The 13,139-nt window shown below is 33.0% G+C and overlaps 1 protein-coding gene across 2 annotated transcripts; it reads left to right on the forward strand.

The window, feature by feature from the left end:
* Positions 1-278: 278 nt before the first annotated feature.
* Positions 279-8,007, forward strand: LOC130636309 (uncharacterized). 2 transcript variants are annotated; one of them, XM_057445982.1, is made up of 3 exons: positions 279-652; positions 748-872; positions 1,125-8,007. In XM_057445982.1, exon 3 carries the CDS (start codon positions 2,489-2,491, stop codon positions 3,188-3,190), a length of 702 nt encoding a protein of 233 aa, XP_057301965.1. In that variant the 5' UTR covers positions 279-652; positions 748-872; positions 1,125-2,488; the 3' UTR covers positions 3,191-8,007. The 2 variants fall into 2 exon arrangements, with proteins under 2 accessions (XP_057301965.1, XP_057301966.1); XM_057445983.1 differs by having other exon boundaries at positions 321-652; positions 1,125-1,788.
* The last annotated feature ends 5,132 nt before the right edge of the window (positions 8,008-13,139 follow it).

Below are 13,139 nucleotides of genomic sequence, written 5' to 3' on the forward strand. Positions count from 1 at the left end.
GACAGATGAAACTTTTAAATAATATCACTTTATTAGTAATAAAAAGAACAAAAAAGTTGACTCTGTTTTCTGTTTTGTTAATTACGTGGAATTACAGTTTTTTGTGCATATGTATGAATTTCTTTGTTATTTAATAGTACTCGTAAATAATCGGTGCTTCACATAGAATTGTGATAAGCTCAGAAATGTGTCTAAGCAAGTGTTTTGTACTGGCCTGTTCATGTATTTTATTGCACAATAAAATTAATTCTGTTCATTTAACCGCAAATTTTAGAATGGCATGCGCGATAGAACAGATAGCTTCTTTTATTTTATTATTGCCAACCAGCTAGGTCGCTATCTTCTGCAATATACACTTGAGATACAAAACCGCAGATTTACATGCGAAGAAAGTTTAATTAAATATGATTAAATGAGTTACAGTTTGTTTCAAGTTAATTAACAAAGGGAAAAAATAAAGTTATTTTAATTGTAATTAATAATTAAGTGTCACCAATCACATGACGCATCATGAGCTATTTAGGAACGCTGAAATTGATCTGAGAGTATTTTTCGTAGATGTTATATTATACAGCAACCACTGGTTCGAAGATGTCATTAATCTTAGATGTTTCTTTGGTGATTTGTCTAGCAATGAAGATTATTGTGTTGGGTATGTTTCGTTGTTGCTGTTGTATGTTTATTTTTTTGTTCTAACATCGATGTTGTTTGTGTTGTTATTGTTTGATCCTGTTCTTTTCTTTTTAGTGGTGTTGTGTCTATCTATCAATAACGTCATCTATCTGACAAAAACAGACGAAAATGTCATAATCATTAACGTTGTCATATTATTCTTGCTTTCCTCGTTTGTAGCTATTTGGAAGTATATCAAGGTAGGTACCACAACAATGACGTTGCACGTTGAAATAACCGCTCCGGCGAAGTCTACAAGTAGTTTAGTCAGCTCGTTTAAAGCTATTTATTGACTGGATAATAGTTTATGCTTGGTCGGAAAGCAACTTGAGGACCTTTTATTGGTTTGCTTTACTGTATTTCTTCTTTGTTTTTTCTTCATTTACTAATTTATAACATTATTTTCTCATATTTATGTTACAACAAATTTACTACAGTATTTTTTTTATTAGAAATTAAAATTCAACATTCATACAAGTTTGGTAGACGAACAAGATTTTTACACGAATCACAAAAGTCAAGCATCCTTATACCCAACTGTACAAGCTAACAAGTTCAATACTGTTTCTAGATTATTTTCATTATACCCAATTAATGGATGCAAAACAAGTAAGAAGCACTTGCTCTTACAGGAGGAAGTGACATCTGAACCAATGAGTATATCTGTATAAATGACCTTGAATGGTACAGCGTTCCTGAAGCTGAAGAACATATTATATGGTATTGGTATTAGTGAATACCTTTCAGTAGACATCTTTTATCTTTAAAATGAATTGTCGCCAAATCGCTGGAATTTTTTATAAATGCTTTTAAATATTCATCAATATGTATGCCAAAGTGAAATGGAATGTTTAAATTTCTTTGGCTTGAAACAGTCAAGACGGGATAAGATATTCAACCCGGATTATTTTATGGAAATGTTCAAAAATGATTTTGACGAAGGTTTTTTACCTGTAAATCAGGGGAAAATATATTATGTCAACTGTGAGGTATTTGTTTTTAACGTGTAAGTAACTTTTTAAATACTGTTTTAAGTATAATGTAATTATATGGAGATGAAATTCTGAATCTTATTTCAAATAAAAAATAAAAAAGACATTTTAAAACACTGTTATAATTACTACAGTAGAACTGCACAAGTGTGAGTTTACGTTATTACGTATCATAATAACGTCGTATGGATCTTGAAAATTTTTAAACCTGAATTTGAAAATATGATACACGTTGTAACCGTGTACTCTCAACTTACATGACTAAAACCAAATTTACGTAAGTTATGTAAGTATAAAGTGGGGCTGCAGGGTGATATCATTGATTTTAACAAACTGTCGGACGAAATACACTTCATAAAATGACATATAAAAAACTTATTCAGGTTAGTTTTTTATACTCTCTCTATTTTTATTATATAATGAGTAGAAATTCCATGTCCGTTCGGTGAGTATTAAGACAGCACCGTGTAGCGTAGCGTATCACTTTGTAATCCTGTCGCACTTTGAAGTCTTCTATTTTTAATATATTTTGTGTATGAAATAAGCAAAAAACAGGTGACAGTTCAAATTGCCATATTTAATTCAGTTTGAACTGCACATCAAAATCATTTTTAACTTCACGTTTATATTTATGTAAAAAATTTTTAAATTTGTCTTGTAAATCATATTATAATGTTTCCATTATTACGCTCTCAAACCACAAAACCGCAAGATTGTTTAAAAACATAAATACATCTATCACAAAAAACCTATTGTGTATCGAAATCAAGCTTGATTTTACCAATAACTAGAGAACATTGTGTGGAGAAAAAGCAACAACTTTCATGTCTTCACGTGTACAGGTACCTACAGATAAACTGGCCCAGTCATGCCCAACTGTTAGAATTTTTCTTAACTTCTGTCTTACCTTCGAATCAAACCATCAGAAATCTTGCACAGAAAGTGTCGTATCTTCATTACTGAAGCGTGCCAACAGCGTAGTCAGTGACAAACAGGAGAGGAAAGAAGAAATTCGACGTGTAAGAAATGCATTAATCGCAAATGGACACTGTCATAAAATCATCATGCAAGTAGAAAATAAAATGAAGAGAAGATGCAACGGAGACAACACGGAAACATCAGAGGAATTTATCGCATCAGCATTCCTACCCTTCGTACCAGGTACCAGCGAGATCCTTCGTCGAGTTTTAAGACAACACAAGATCAAATGCATTCTTAACTCTAAAGACACCCTAAGAAACACTTTGTCTAAACCAAAAGACAAAATAAACATGGAAGAACAAAACAATGTTGTTTACGAAATCCCGTGTAAAGATTGTGATGCAGTGTATATAGGCGAAACAAAAAGAAAGTTTAAGCAACGTGTACAAGAATATATGCGCGCAGTGAGAAACGGAGATGTGAAGAAAAACGAAATTGAGGACCACAGCTGGAGCAGAAGTCATCAGTTTAATTGGAGAATAAAATCATTGACAGAGAATCCAGAACAACGGCCAGGAAGATTAAAGAAACCATCAACAGTGTAGAACGTCACAAACACATAAACAGGATCTCATATCAACTTCCTGAGATTTGGTTACCAGCCAAGTCGTTACTTGCATCTCGGTCCGAAAATGTTAATTACCGTAATTAACTGTAACTATCAGCTCGTTTCTGATTGGTTGTTTTTTATGAATTTCGATCCTCTGCAATTATATAAATACATGCTCAACATCATTTTACTTTGCCCGATGATGGGAGAAGGATCTCCCGAAACGTCGCCTACTAAACTATGATGTTTAAGAAATGATAAACTTTCCACAGTAATATGAATACTGAACAGACAAATAATATCTTCAATAATGTTAGAATTTTGATTAGATAATTTCTAACAATAGCAAGAAGTGTTTAATTGTTTAAAACTAAAACATTGTGACCGCGAAAAAAATCCTATGTTGTTGGCGGCGCCTTTTAAGTCATTTTTTTTATTGCTTTCCATTATTAGTGGTTTAAAAAGATCAACTAAAAAAATTGTTCCTGTTCAGAAACTTATCAAGCATAAGTCTGCAACGCCAATTTGTTGTTGAAGTTTGAATATTAGAATGGTATGACATATGTGCTAGGTAAAAGTGTTTTAGTTGTTGTGGGTTGTTGTGTTCGTGGCTATTGTTGTAGTTGTTGTTGTTGTTATTGTTATAGTTGTTGTTGCTGTTTCTGATGTTGTTAAATTGTTATTAATACATGGTATTGTTTTCCAATGGTTTTCGCTCTGACACTCAAAATTTTATACATTTTAAAGTTGATCCTGTATGTTTCTAGTAATCTTTGAAAACAAATATTAGGTGCCGTGAGCACCTTGTGTATTTTCAGACATCATAATTAAAATTTGTAATAGTATAAATATGTAAAAGCTATGTGTAGCAAAAGCTTTTATTTTGTCTGTGAGTTTGGTTTGCTGCCTCAAATTGGCAAAACACAGAAACACATTCAGTCAGTAATTGGCCAGTTTCATGAAAACGTACTGATTGTAATCTAAAATTTAGCTAAGCTTCATTAAAACGTTGCCGCTGTTCACAAAGTTTTGCATAATGGTAGCGTTCTAGTAGAATTATAGATTTTTATGGAAATCAAGATTGATTTTTTCCCTAAGTATTTTTATTCATTTGGCTAGACGGTTTCTAATTTTTACAGCCATGGTAGATATTTTTTTAAATATGGGAGATTTCTACCGGCAAGTAAAACTGCTAACTATTTGAGGGCTTCTAATTAAGCAATTCTCTCAATTAAAATAAGACAAAGTCTGAATAAGCTTGTGTCATAATACGGTACTTGCGGAAAGTGCAGTTAGCGCATCTGTGACGCTATTTTTTGCGATATATCATTCAGGTGTAGTTTCGTGTTTCGTCGATTCGCATAACTTTTCGTGCTTGTGGTCGTTGAGGCGTGTATCATTTCGCCGCTAAGTATGTTCATGCTTTTTCATATGGGATAACTAACTTTTTGAACTGCTTTGTGAAATGACAACAGAAGTCCCAAGCGTATGAGTCGAGGTGTGTAACAATTTTGTTGTTGTATTTCATTAGTATAGTACGATAAGTCAAGCACAAACTATTAATAAAAATAACAATTAAAACACAACTACTATTGCAAGAATGAGGTAGAACAAAAAAATCAAGGGTTGAATAATAATAATTAATAATAATATATAGTTATCTTAAAAATTACGTGCAATCCAATTGCTTTTTATCAATTTGCAAATACAAATTCTAGTTTCATGTTAACCAACATTCTAAATTGTTAACCTCTTGCAACTATTGTAATCTTTCCCCAGGTATATTTACACTTTATCTGTACTTTTATACAATCCAGTCTTTGTGTTGCTCAGAAAACCAGAGTCAATATGTATTTAAGTATCCGTAAACTTCAACTTCACATAAGTGAAACTGTGCATTATTATATTGAACAAGTCGAACGATTCTTCCAAATATTTCCTCCTCACATTTCGAGTTCAAATTCGTAAAATCCAGCTCCTTGATAGAAGCACATGTGTTCCATTCTGTTGTATCAGCGAATTTTACCAATATTTCCAAGTTAGCGGCTCGACTACTGCAACAATCAGTACGCGGATGTAACGTTACGCTAGTTATAACTGCATTTTCCATAATGTCAACTTGCCACCAAGGTGCAGTTTCTACCATTGTGGAAAAGCAAGATAATCCTTGAATAAGATCCCCATTTGTATCTCCGTCCACGCCTTTTGAAGCTACCATTGGCTTCAAAACACGGCTTCTGTAGATGAAAGTGCTGGATTGTGTGGCAGGTTTTCCCTCCGATAATTTTATCTCAACTTAAAAGAAAATATAAATCACCATATAAATATTGTGCTTAGCTATGTCATTAAGACGCTTTCTGTCCAGTATTTATCAAAATAAATCAGCTGTTTGAACCGAAAATGTCCTTTATATGCTAAATTTTGCGATGCATAAAATTGTTATTAAGTATAACATCGGAATTCACAGATTACGCTGCAGGAAGTCAAAGACTTCATCTTGTTTTGCTCGACATTGAACATTATTGTAAGTTCGCTACTTACTCTTCTTAAGCTAAATGTAGAAGTGGTTTTATAAACATCACCTGAATTGCAATGAGTTTTTAATTCATTTGGAAAGACTAACAAAAAATATGCTTCTAAGTAACAAACGCTATTCAATAATATAGAGGACACATTACGTTCAGAAATACTTTCTGACTAAAAAGTCAGAATAAGTCAAGGGAATTTCATATATCCAGAATTAACCCTGTTTGATTAAAAATTCACCCTGCTCTACGTCCATACTATTCTAACAAACTATTTCATACCTCTAAATGAAAATTCACCTATTCTAATCTATTAAAACCCTTTAATCCTCTAGATTTAAATAAAATTACCACCTACGCCACCTCTCATCAATGAGCCCTCCACTCGGTTACCAAGGATAAAAAAGTTAATTAAACTTTCATATGGATTTGATTTAACGTATGCTGGTTAGGTGTTGTAGTTAATTTTTTCTGGTTAGGATTCAATGTAAGCTAGTTAGGTGTCGCAGTTAATGCAAGCTCGTTTAGTGTCGTAGTTAATGTAATCTGGTTAAGTGTTGTAGTTAATGGAAGCTGGTTAAGTGTCGTAGCTAATGTAAGCTAGTTAAGTGTCGTAGTTTATCCAAGCTGGTTAAGTGTCGTAGGTAATGTAAGCTGGTTAAGTGCCTTAGTTTATGTAAGCTAGTTAAATGTCGTAGGTAATGTAAGCTGGTTAAGTGTTGTAGTTAATGGAAGCTGGTTAAGTGTCGTAGCTAATGTAAGCTAGTTAAGTGTCGTAGGTAATGTAAGCTAGTTAAGTGTCGTAGGTAATGTAAGCTGGTTAAGTGCCTTAGTTTATGTAAGCTAGTTAAATGTCGTAGGTAATGTAAGCTGGTTAAGTGTTGTAGTTAATGGAAGCTGGTTAAGTGTCGTAGCTAATGTAAGCTAGTTAAGTGTCGTAGGTAATGTAAGCTAGTTAATTGTCGTAGGTAATGTAAGCTGGTTAAGTGCCTTAGTTTATGTAAGCTAGTTAAATGTCGTAGGTAATGTAAGCTGGTTAAGTGTTGTAGTTAATGGAAGCTGGTTAAGTGTCGTAGCTAATGTAAGCTAGTGAAGTGTCGTAGGTAATGTAAGATGGTTAAGTGTTGTAACTAATGTGAGCTGGTTAAGTGTCATGGTAAATGCAAGCTGGTTAGGTGTTGTAGTTATTGTATGCTGGTTAGATGTCGTAGTCAATGTATGCTGGTTATTTTGCGTAGTTAATGTAAGCTAGTTAGCTGTCTTAATTACCGTAAGCTGGTTAAGTGTCGTAGTTAATGTAATCTGGTTAAGTTTCGTAGCTAATGTAAGCTGGTTAAGTGTCGTAGTTAATGCAAGCTGGTTAAGTGTCGTAGTTAATGTAAATTGGTTAGAAGTCGTAGTCAATGTATGCTGGTTATTGTGCGTAGTTAATGTAAGCTGGTTAGCTGTCTTAATTAACGTAAGCTGGTTAAGTGTCGTAGTTAACGTAAGCTAGTTAGGTGTCGTAGTTAATGTAAGAAAAAAATTTAATTTGTTTTACTTCAAGTTATTCGCGTATCAGTAGCTTAATGACATAATTATATTCAACGGTTTGAGACCAAAACGCTATAAATTTGTGTGTTATCTCAACAATTTTCTTTGTAGAATGAATTCAAATTCGACTGTTGTTATTTTTGTACATAGAACATTTGTATAAAAGATTAGTCAACGTTTAAAGAAGAGGGGGTAAACTATGAGAATGATTTGAATACTTTTTAATTTTTATAATATTTACAAAAAACATAATTTCAATCAAGACCTCTGGCAAAATAAAATTATTTCTACTTTTGTTTAGCTATGAAATTGAAGTTAAAAACATAAGCGCACGCAACATTTATTTTCTTTGACAAGCATAATTTTTATTTTGAAAGTTCTTAGGCACTCAAATCCTGAGACATGACCAAATCTGGATTTTTTTTGAACGAGCCAAAACGCTTTAAATCAAAGTGTATTTAAGAGAATATTCTACCTTACGCTTTCTAAGAAAATTCCTACTGCGATTGTGTTTTTCTACTCACCTTTTTGACATGTACTTCCAGCATAACCTTGCGAACATGAGGACTAGAGTAAGGAATAAAAAATAATTATTTACGGGTTCTTTAGGTCCGCTTTCACTCTCATCCCCTATGGGAAGAGCTATGGATATTGACTTTATTCTGTTTTCTTTCAAAATTCTTAATTGTTTCTGTAATAATTTCATCAAACCTTTGCACTTCATTTGTGGATAAAATTGCAAGTAAAAATTATAAATTTAAATAGGAAAAATTCTATGTTTTACATTAGAATCAATAAAAGATTTGGAATTAGGAAATTTTGTTTTCATTCAAAATGACACCAAGATTATCTACATGGAACCATATGGAATTCTTTTAGTGAAGCATTTCTAACAGGTATATACGAATAGTAAACAAATTTCAACATTTAAGCCTTGCTGGTTTAAGTAATTGACAAACTAATTTTTGTCGTAAAACAGTAATATTTAATATCCTTATAAATAAATTGTAACTTAAAAAAGTTAACCACTGCCAGTGCGTCACTTACCTTAGACATCCGTTCATATAATCCATTTGTTTCTTTACTGTTCTCTTCGTCAAACAATTGCACACAGTAGCATTGTTTATTTTTGTAAACAGCATGTAACTTTTTTAAATTACATTTATGAGTGCATGTTAATAACGATGGACATGATGGTATTCTTATATACTCCTCGTATGCTTTATTTAAGTATGATTTTGTGAAGTATGTGCAGTGACTTGACCTTTGGATGGCATAAAAAAGCCAGCAGTATAAAAAAAATTTTCGCGACATTTTTGTCTTTAACATTTCCGTTCCAGCAAACTTATGAACATATGCAGTGATATAGTATATTTATATGGAAATCACACGATGTGCTTTTTTAAATGAATGGAAAATTAATAAATAAACGCCGGATAATCACGTGGGAACTTTACGCAACGCAACCTAAAATAGTGTAAACATATATAACCTGCCGTATAAAGAAAAGTTGCAAAAATATCATGTAAAGTCAAAACTTTTGTCCTACTAACACATAAGAATCATTTTGCATTGCATTGATAACCTAAAACTTTGATAAAAACAGTTTAAATGAATCGTGAGTTTCTTGCGTGCACAATGCAGCCATGAATATAAATTTCTAATGCATGCACACGTTGTGAAATGAGAGATTCAATACCGTTCTATTGAAAATTATTTTCATTGAAAATTTAAAATGTTACTTAATAACACGACATGCCCAACTTTGTTAACATGAGACAATCCACAATTTTTTTTATGCGTAACCTGTTCACAACCCGTTAAATAATGCGCCTGGTTTCTGACCGACCCAATTCAAACTAACGGGGCCTAAAACATTTCTGACATAGAGCGACTAATCAAGAAGGGAGTTAGTATAAAGTACTAGTAATAAATTATTGCGTAGATAATTGTTAAAGAGGTACTGGAGTCAACATCATAACAGAGTAGATGAGGATCTGTTCATTAAATTAGTAACATGTGTGACGTATTTTTGCAGAGATATAGCTAAGCAAATGCAATCTGAAGGACCGAACGAAATAAATAGAAATAATAGACACACCTATTCACACATGCACTATATGTCCCCCCCCCAAAAAAAAAAGCCTTTGACGTACTCTTTTTTAAAGTCAAATTATCACACGACAATGTAAAGAAATTTACCTTTAAACAAAACACATAATAGTCTTTCACAATATAATATTTTGCACGATATTATATTTCAATCCTGCGATTCCAGGTAGCTAGCCCATTAATAAAACTTCAAATTTCATTTTAGGAGTGCAGGGCAATATGTGATAATATATAGCAAGTAAGGTTGAAGTTAACAGCGGAGAAACTTTGCAAGTGAATGCGCATAGTCACCCAATCTGATATCAAGAGAAAATGGCACTATGGCGTAAATCAAAACATTGCGATAGAAGTGCGAGAAAAATCGATAAAGAGCATTCAATCAACAATAGAATAAAAAACAGCGATACTTTGCACTGTATGACTTCGCATATGCAATATAAAGATGGCAAATAAGCTTTAAAAATAAAAACAAACAGCTTCAAAGTTTTTAACGTCTCCAGATAACTTACGACCCAGTTAGTTATGTTTTGCATGTTTTAAGTGTCCTTTTGAAACTATCACAAAAATTTATGCATATAAATATAATTTACGTATGACGAATTTGAAATTAATAAAAGATTTTACTCATAAAGTACTTATTCATTTTTGGTACTAATGCAAGAATGACATCTCATTTGGCAATTACATGTGCGTTTGCTTAATTCATTACGTACCAGGCGTTAGACCGCTTTATACAGCTAACTTGAACTACAGGATTTTTAAATTGCACACTGGTTTTGCGATATCATTTACATCCGCATGGCAAACCGCCTATGGGCCTGCGTCTCTAGACTCCGTATACTGGAGAAGGAAGTCTATCCAAGTACCTTTATCTTCACCTGGACCTTTAACCTTTCAAAAAAGAGTCTTTATCCTTCTGTTGACATTTTATCCACTGTTTGCGCTTTCCACTGACGGTAGCTTGGTTGTCAGCCTAGTTTTTGATTTGTCCAGATTGCCCCTAGGTGCGCGTGTTTCATGTCTATAGCACGGCCTCTCTGCCTTGTTTGATATTCCCCACTCACAAACTGTATATTTCATCCGTTACACGAGACGCAGTGACTCCCTTGTTCAATGAAAATCTCATTATTACATGTGCAGATCACCTGCCAATTATAATTACATATAGTATCACGTGACTTGGTCTTCTTTAGTAGTCAGAAAGCCAAGTTTTTCCCTTTCCTTATTAACCTTGCTAATCACTGCACGTGGTTTTTTATCGTTCACTTACCAATTATTTCAAGCATGGCCACTAAACAAATCAAGAAAGAATTACATAGACGTAACTTATTTTTATAAGCAAACCCGTTTTAATGACTGACCGTTACCGACAGGTCGGGTAGCTTTGATTATATCATGGATTAATTTCACTACCCTAGAAGAATGCGTTATAAGAAACAAAGCCTGTGCGTCTGATTAAGCCCTTGTTTATCCACGAAACATCCTTTTTTCACATACGATACTTTAAATCCTCTACTGGAGGATAGGAACACCCAATTGAAAAAGAAAGGTTTATATTTTTATGTATAAGAAATTTTGTAATTTTCTAGTGACATATGTCTAAAAAAAATTAAAACATCTTTCAGCATTACTTACAAAATTGTTCTGACAAAAGTTTACTTTGCTACTTTTAATGTCAGAATACGTATTGATTGTCATAACAAAATACATTAACTTGGCTCGAAGGAAATTAATAATTGAATAATGCAAATATGTGCACAAATAAAAGTCAATATCTGAACTTAGTACAATAATTTGTTGCATTGTAAAAACGAAGGAAATGTGTATTTCAGCAATGCTATGTTTTACCGTGACATTTATTCATCTCGACGTAACATTCTGAAAATACAACTTCAAATTACGCAATTATGTAAGTCTAACTTGTGACGTCGTTATACAGTGGTGAAATGTTTTTAAATTTTCAACGTTGCGTGCAGTGCGAATTTAGTGAGGAATAACATTGCTTAACCGTCGCTATTTTATAATATATTTAAAACTGCTAAAGATTCAGTTGAGGAATTTTCAAACACGCGATGCTGAATAACAAGCAAAAAGCAAGTATTAACGTTAAACAAAGTAATAAAAACATTTCTTTTATGTTTCAACGCATCTTTACTTTTTAACTTCAGTAACAAGAACGTAACACAAAATATAACATAAATATGAATATATACTACCACAAAAGAAAACCGTCAACAACAAATGTAGTGGACGTCCGTTAATTCGAATTCCGCTTAATTCGAACTTTCTGTTATTTCAAACAAATTTCAAGGTCCCTTGAGTTTGGTTTAATAAAGTTTAATAAAGTAAATTTTATGCTGCTTAATTGGAACTCCAATAATTCGACCGTTTCGCTAATTCGAACAAGGTGCCAAGTCCCAAGGCTACATTATGCTCGTTAATTTGAACTTTTGTGTATCGATAAATAAATCTTATGGGAAAATAAGAAAAACGTTGATTTATTAGATATGGAACATGGCGGTGATGATGATGGCAATAATGGTGCATTAGAAATTGAAGATGAACCTGTGGAGTGCCCGAGCCGACACGAACTTTTCGATCTGGTAGAAATAATTAAGCAATTTGCATTATTTACATATGACGGGGAAACAGTTCAATTGGTGGCATAATTGACCAGCATTTTGCGCACACAAAAAAGCAAACAACGTTAAAAGATTTTTATGAAAAGTTGTAGTAAAGTTGTAATAAAGTTATATTAGCATAAAACCTTTCAACGTTTATTTGAATTTCTTGTTTTTTCTGAACTTTTGATAAATCCGATCATTCGTTAATTTTTATAATAATTTAGTCCCTTGCGTGTTCGAATTAACGGACATCTACTGTACTGTCTTTGTGTTGCGATATAAATACTTATAGATAGATATAGAAGAATGTATAAAAAGGCTACCCTGTGCTAAACTTTTGACGGATTTTGCATTTCTTAACAAGATTTGTAAAATATTAAGACTGGTGTGTTATCACATCGGATAAACTTATATACAACTGTAAAGCAATTTCTAATTTTAGTTTCTGTAAGTATTATATCAGCTCCATTCGCGCAATTGTTAATATAAAAAAATGTGAATTTTTTTTAGAAAAAAAAGCCGTTAAAAAGCGAAAATTGCGGTGTTGAAAACAAGTTACTAGTTCAGAACTGATGGAATTTCATCGATACCTGTCTTAATAATCTCACTTCTCAAGCTCTCCTGTTTGAAATATCCATAAATTTGAACTCCACATAAGTGGAGTATTTCATTATTATACTGTGCAGCTCGAATGATTCTTCCAAATATTTCCTCTTCACAATTTGAATTCATATTTATAACACACAACTGCTTGATAGTAGCACATGTGTTCCACTCTGTTCAACCCGGGAATTTTACCATTACTTCTAAGTTGGCGGCTCGATCACTGCAACTATCAGTCCGCGGGATCAGATTAACCCCAGTTACAACTGCATTCTTTAAAACATTAACTTGCCACCAAGGCGCCGGTTCTGCCGCAGTGCAAAAGCACGATCTTCGAAATAAATCGCCATTTCTATTTCCGTCAACATCCTTAGAAGCCACTGCATTTGAACAGAGAGGTGAAAAAACTGGATTGTGCAGCAGGTTTTCGTTCGGATAGCGTTGTTACGACTAAAAAAGATAATTAAAGCACGACGTGTTAAAATTAATTAGTAGGTTGTAATAGATCAAGCCATGGCAACAGATAGCTTTCAAGGCAAGTATCTTT

The sequence above is a fragment of the Hydractinia symbiolongicarpus genome, chromosome 3 (assembly GCF_029227915.1).
Source record: "Hydractinia symbiolongicarpus strain clone_291-10 chromosome 3, HSymV2.1, whole genome shotgun sequence".
In the NCBI taxonomy this organism is placed as follows: Eukaryota; Metazoa; Cnidaria; class Hydrozoa; order Anthoathecata; family Hydractiniidae; genus Hydractinia; species Hydractinia symbiolongicarpus.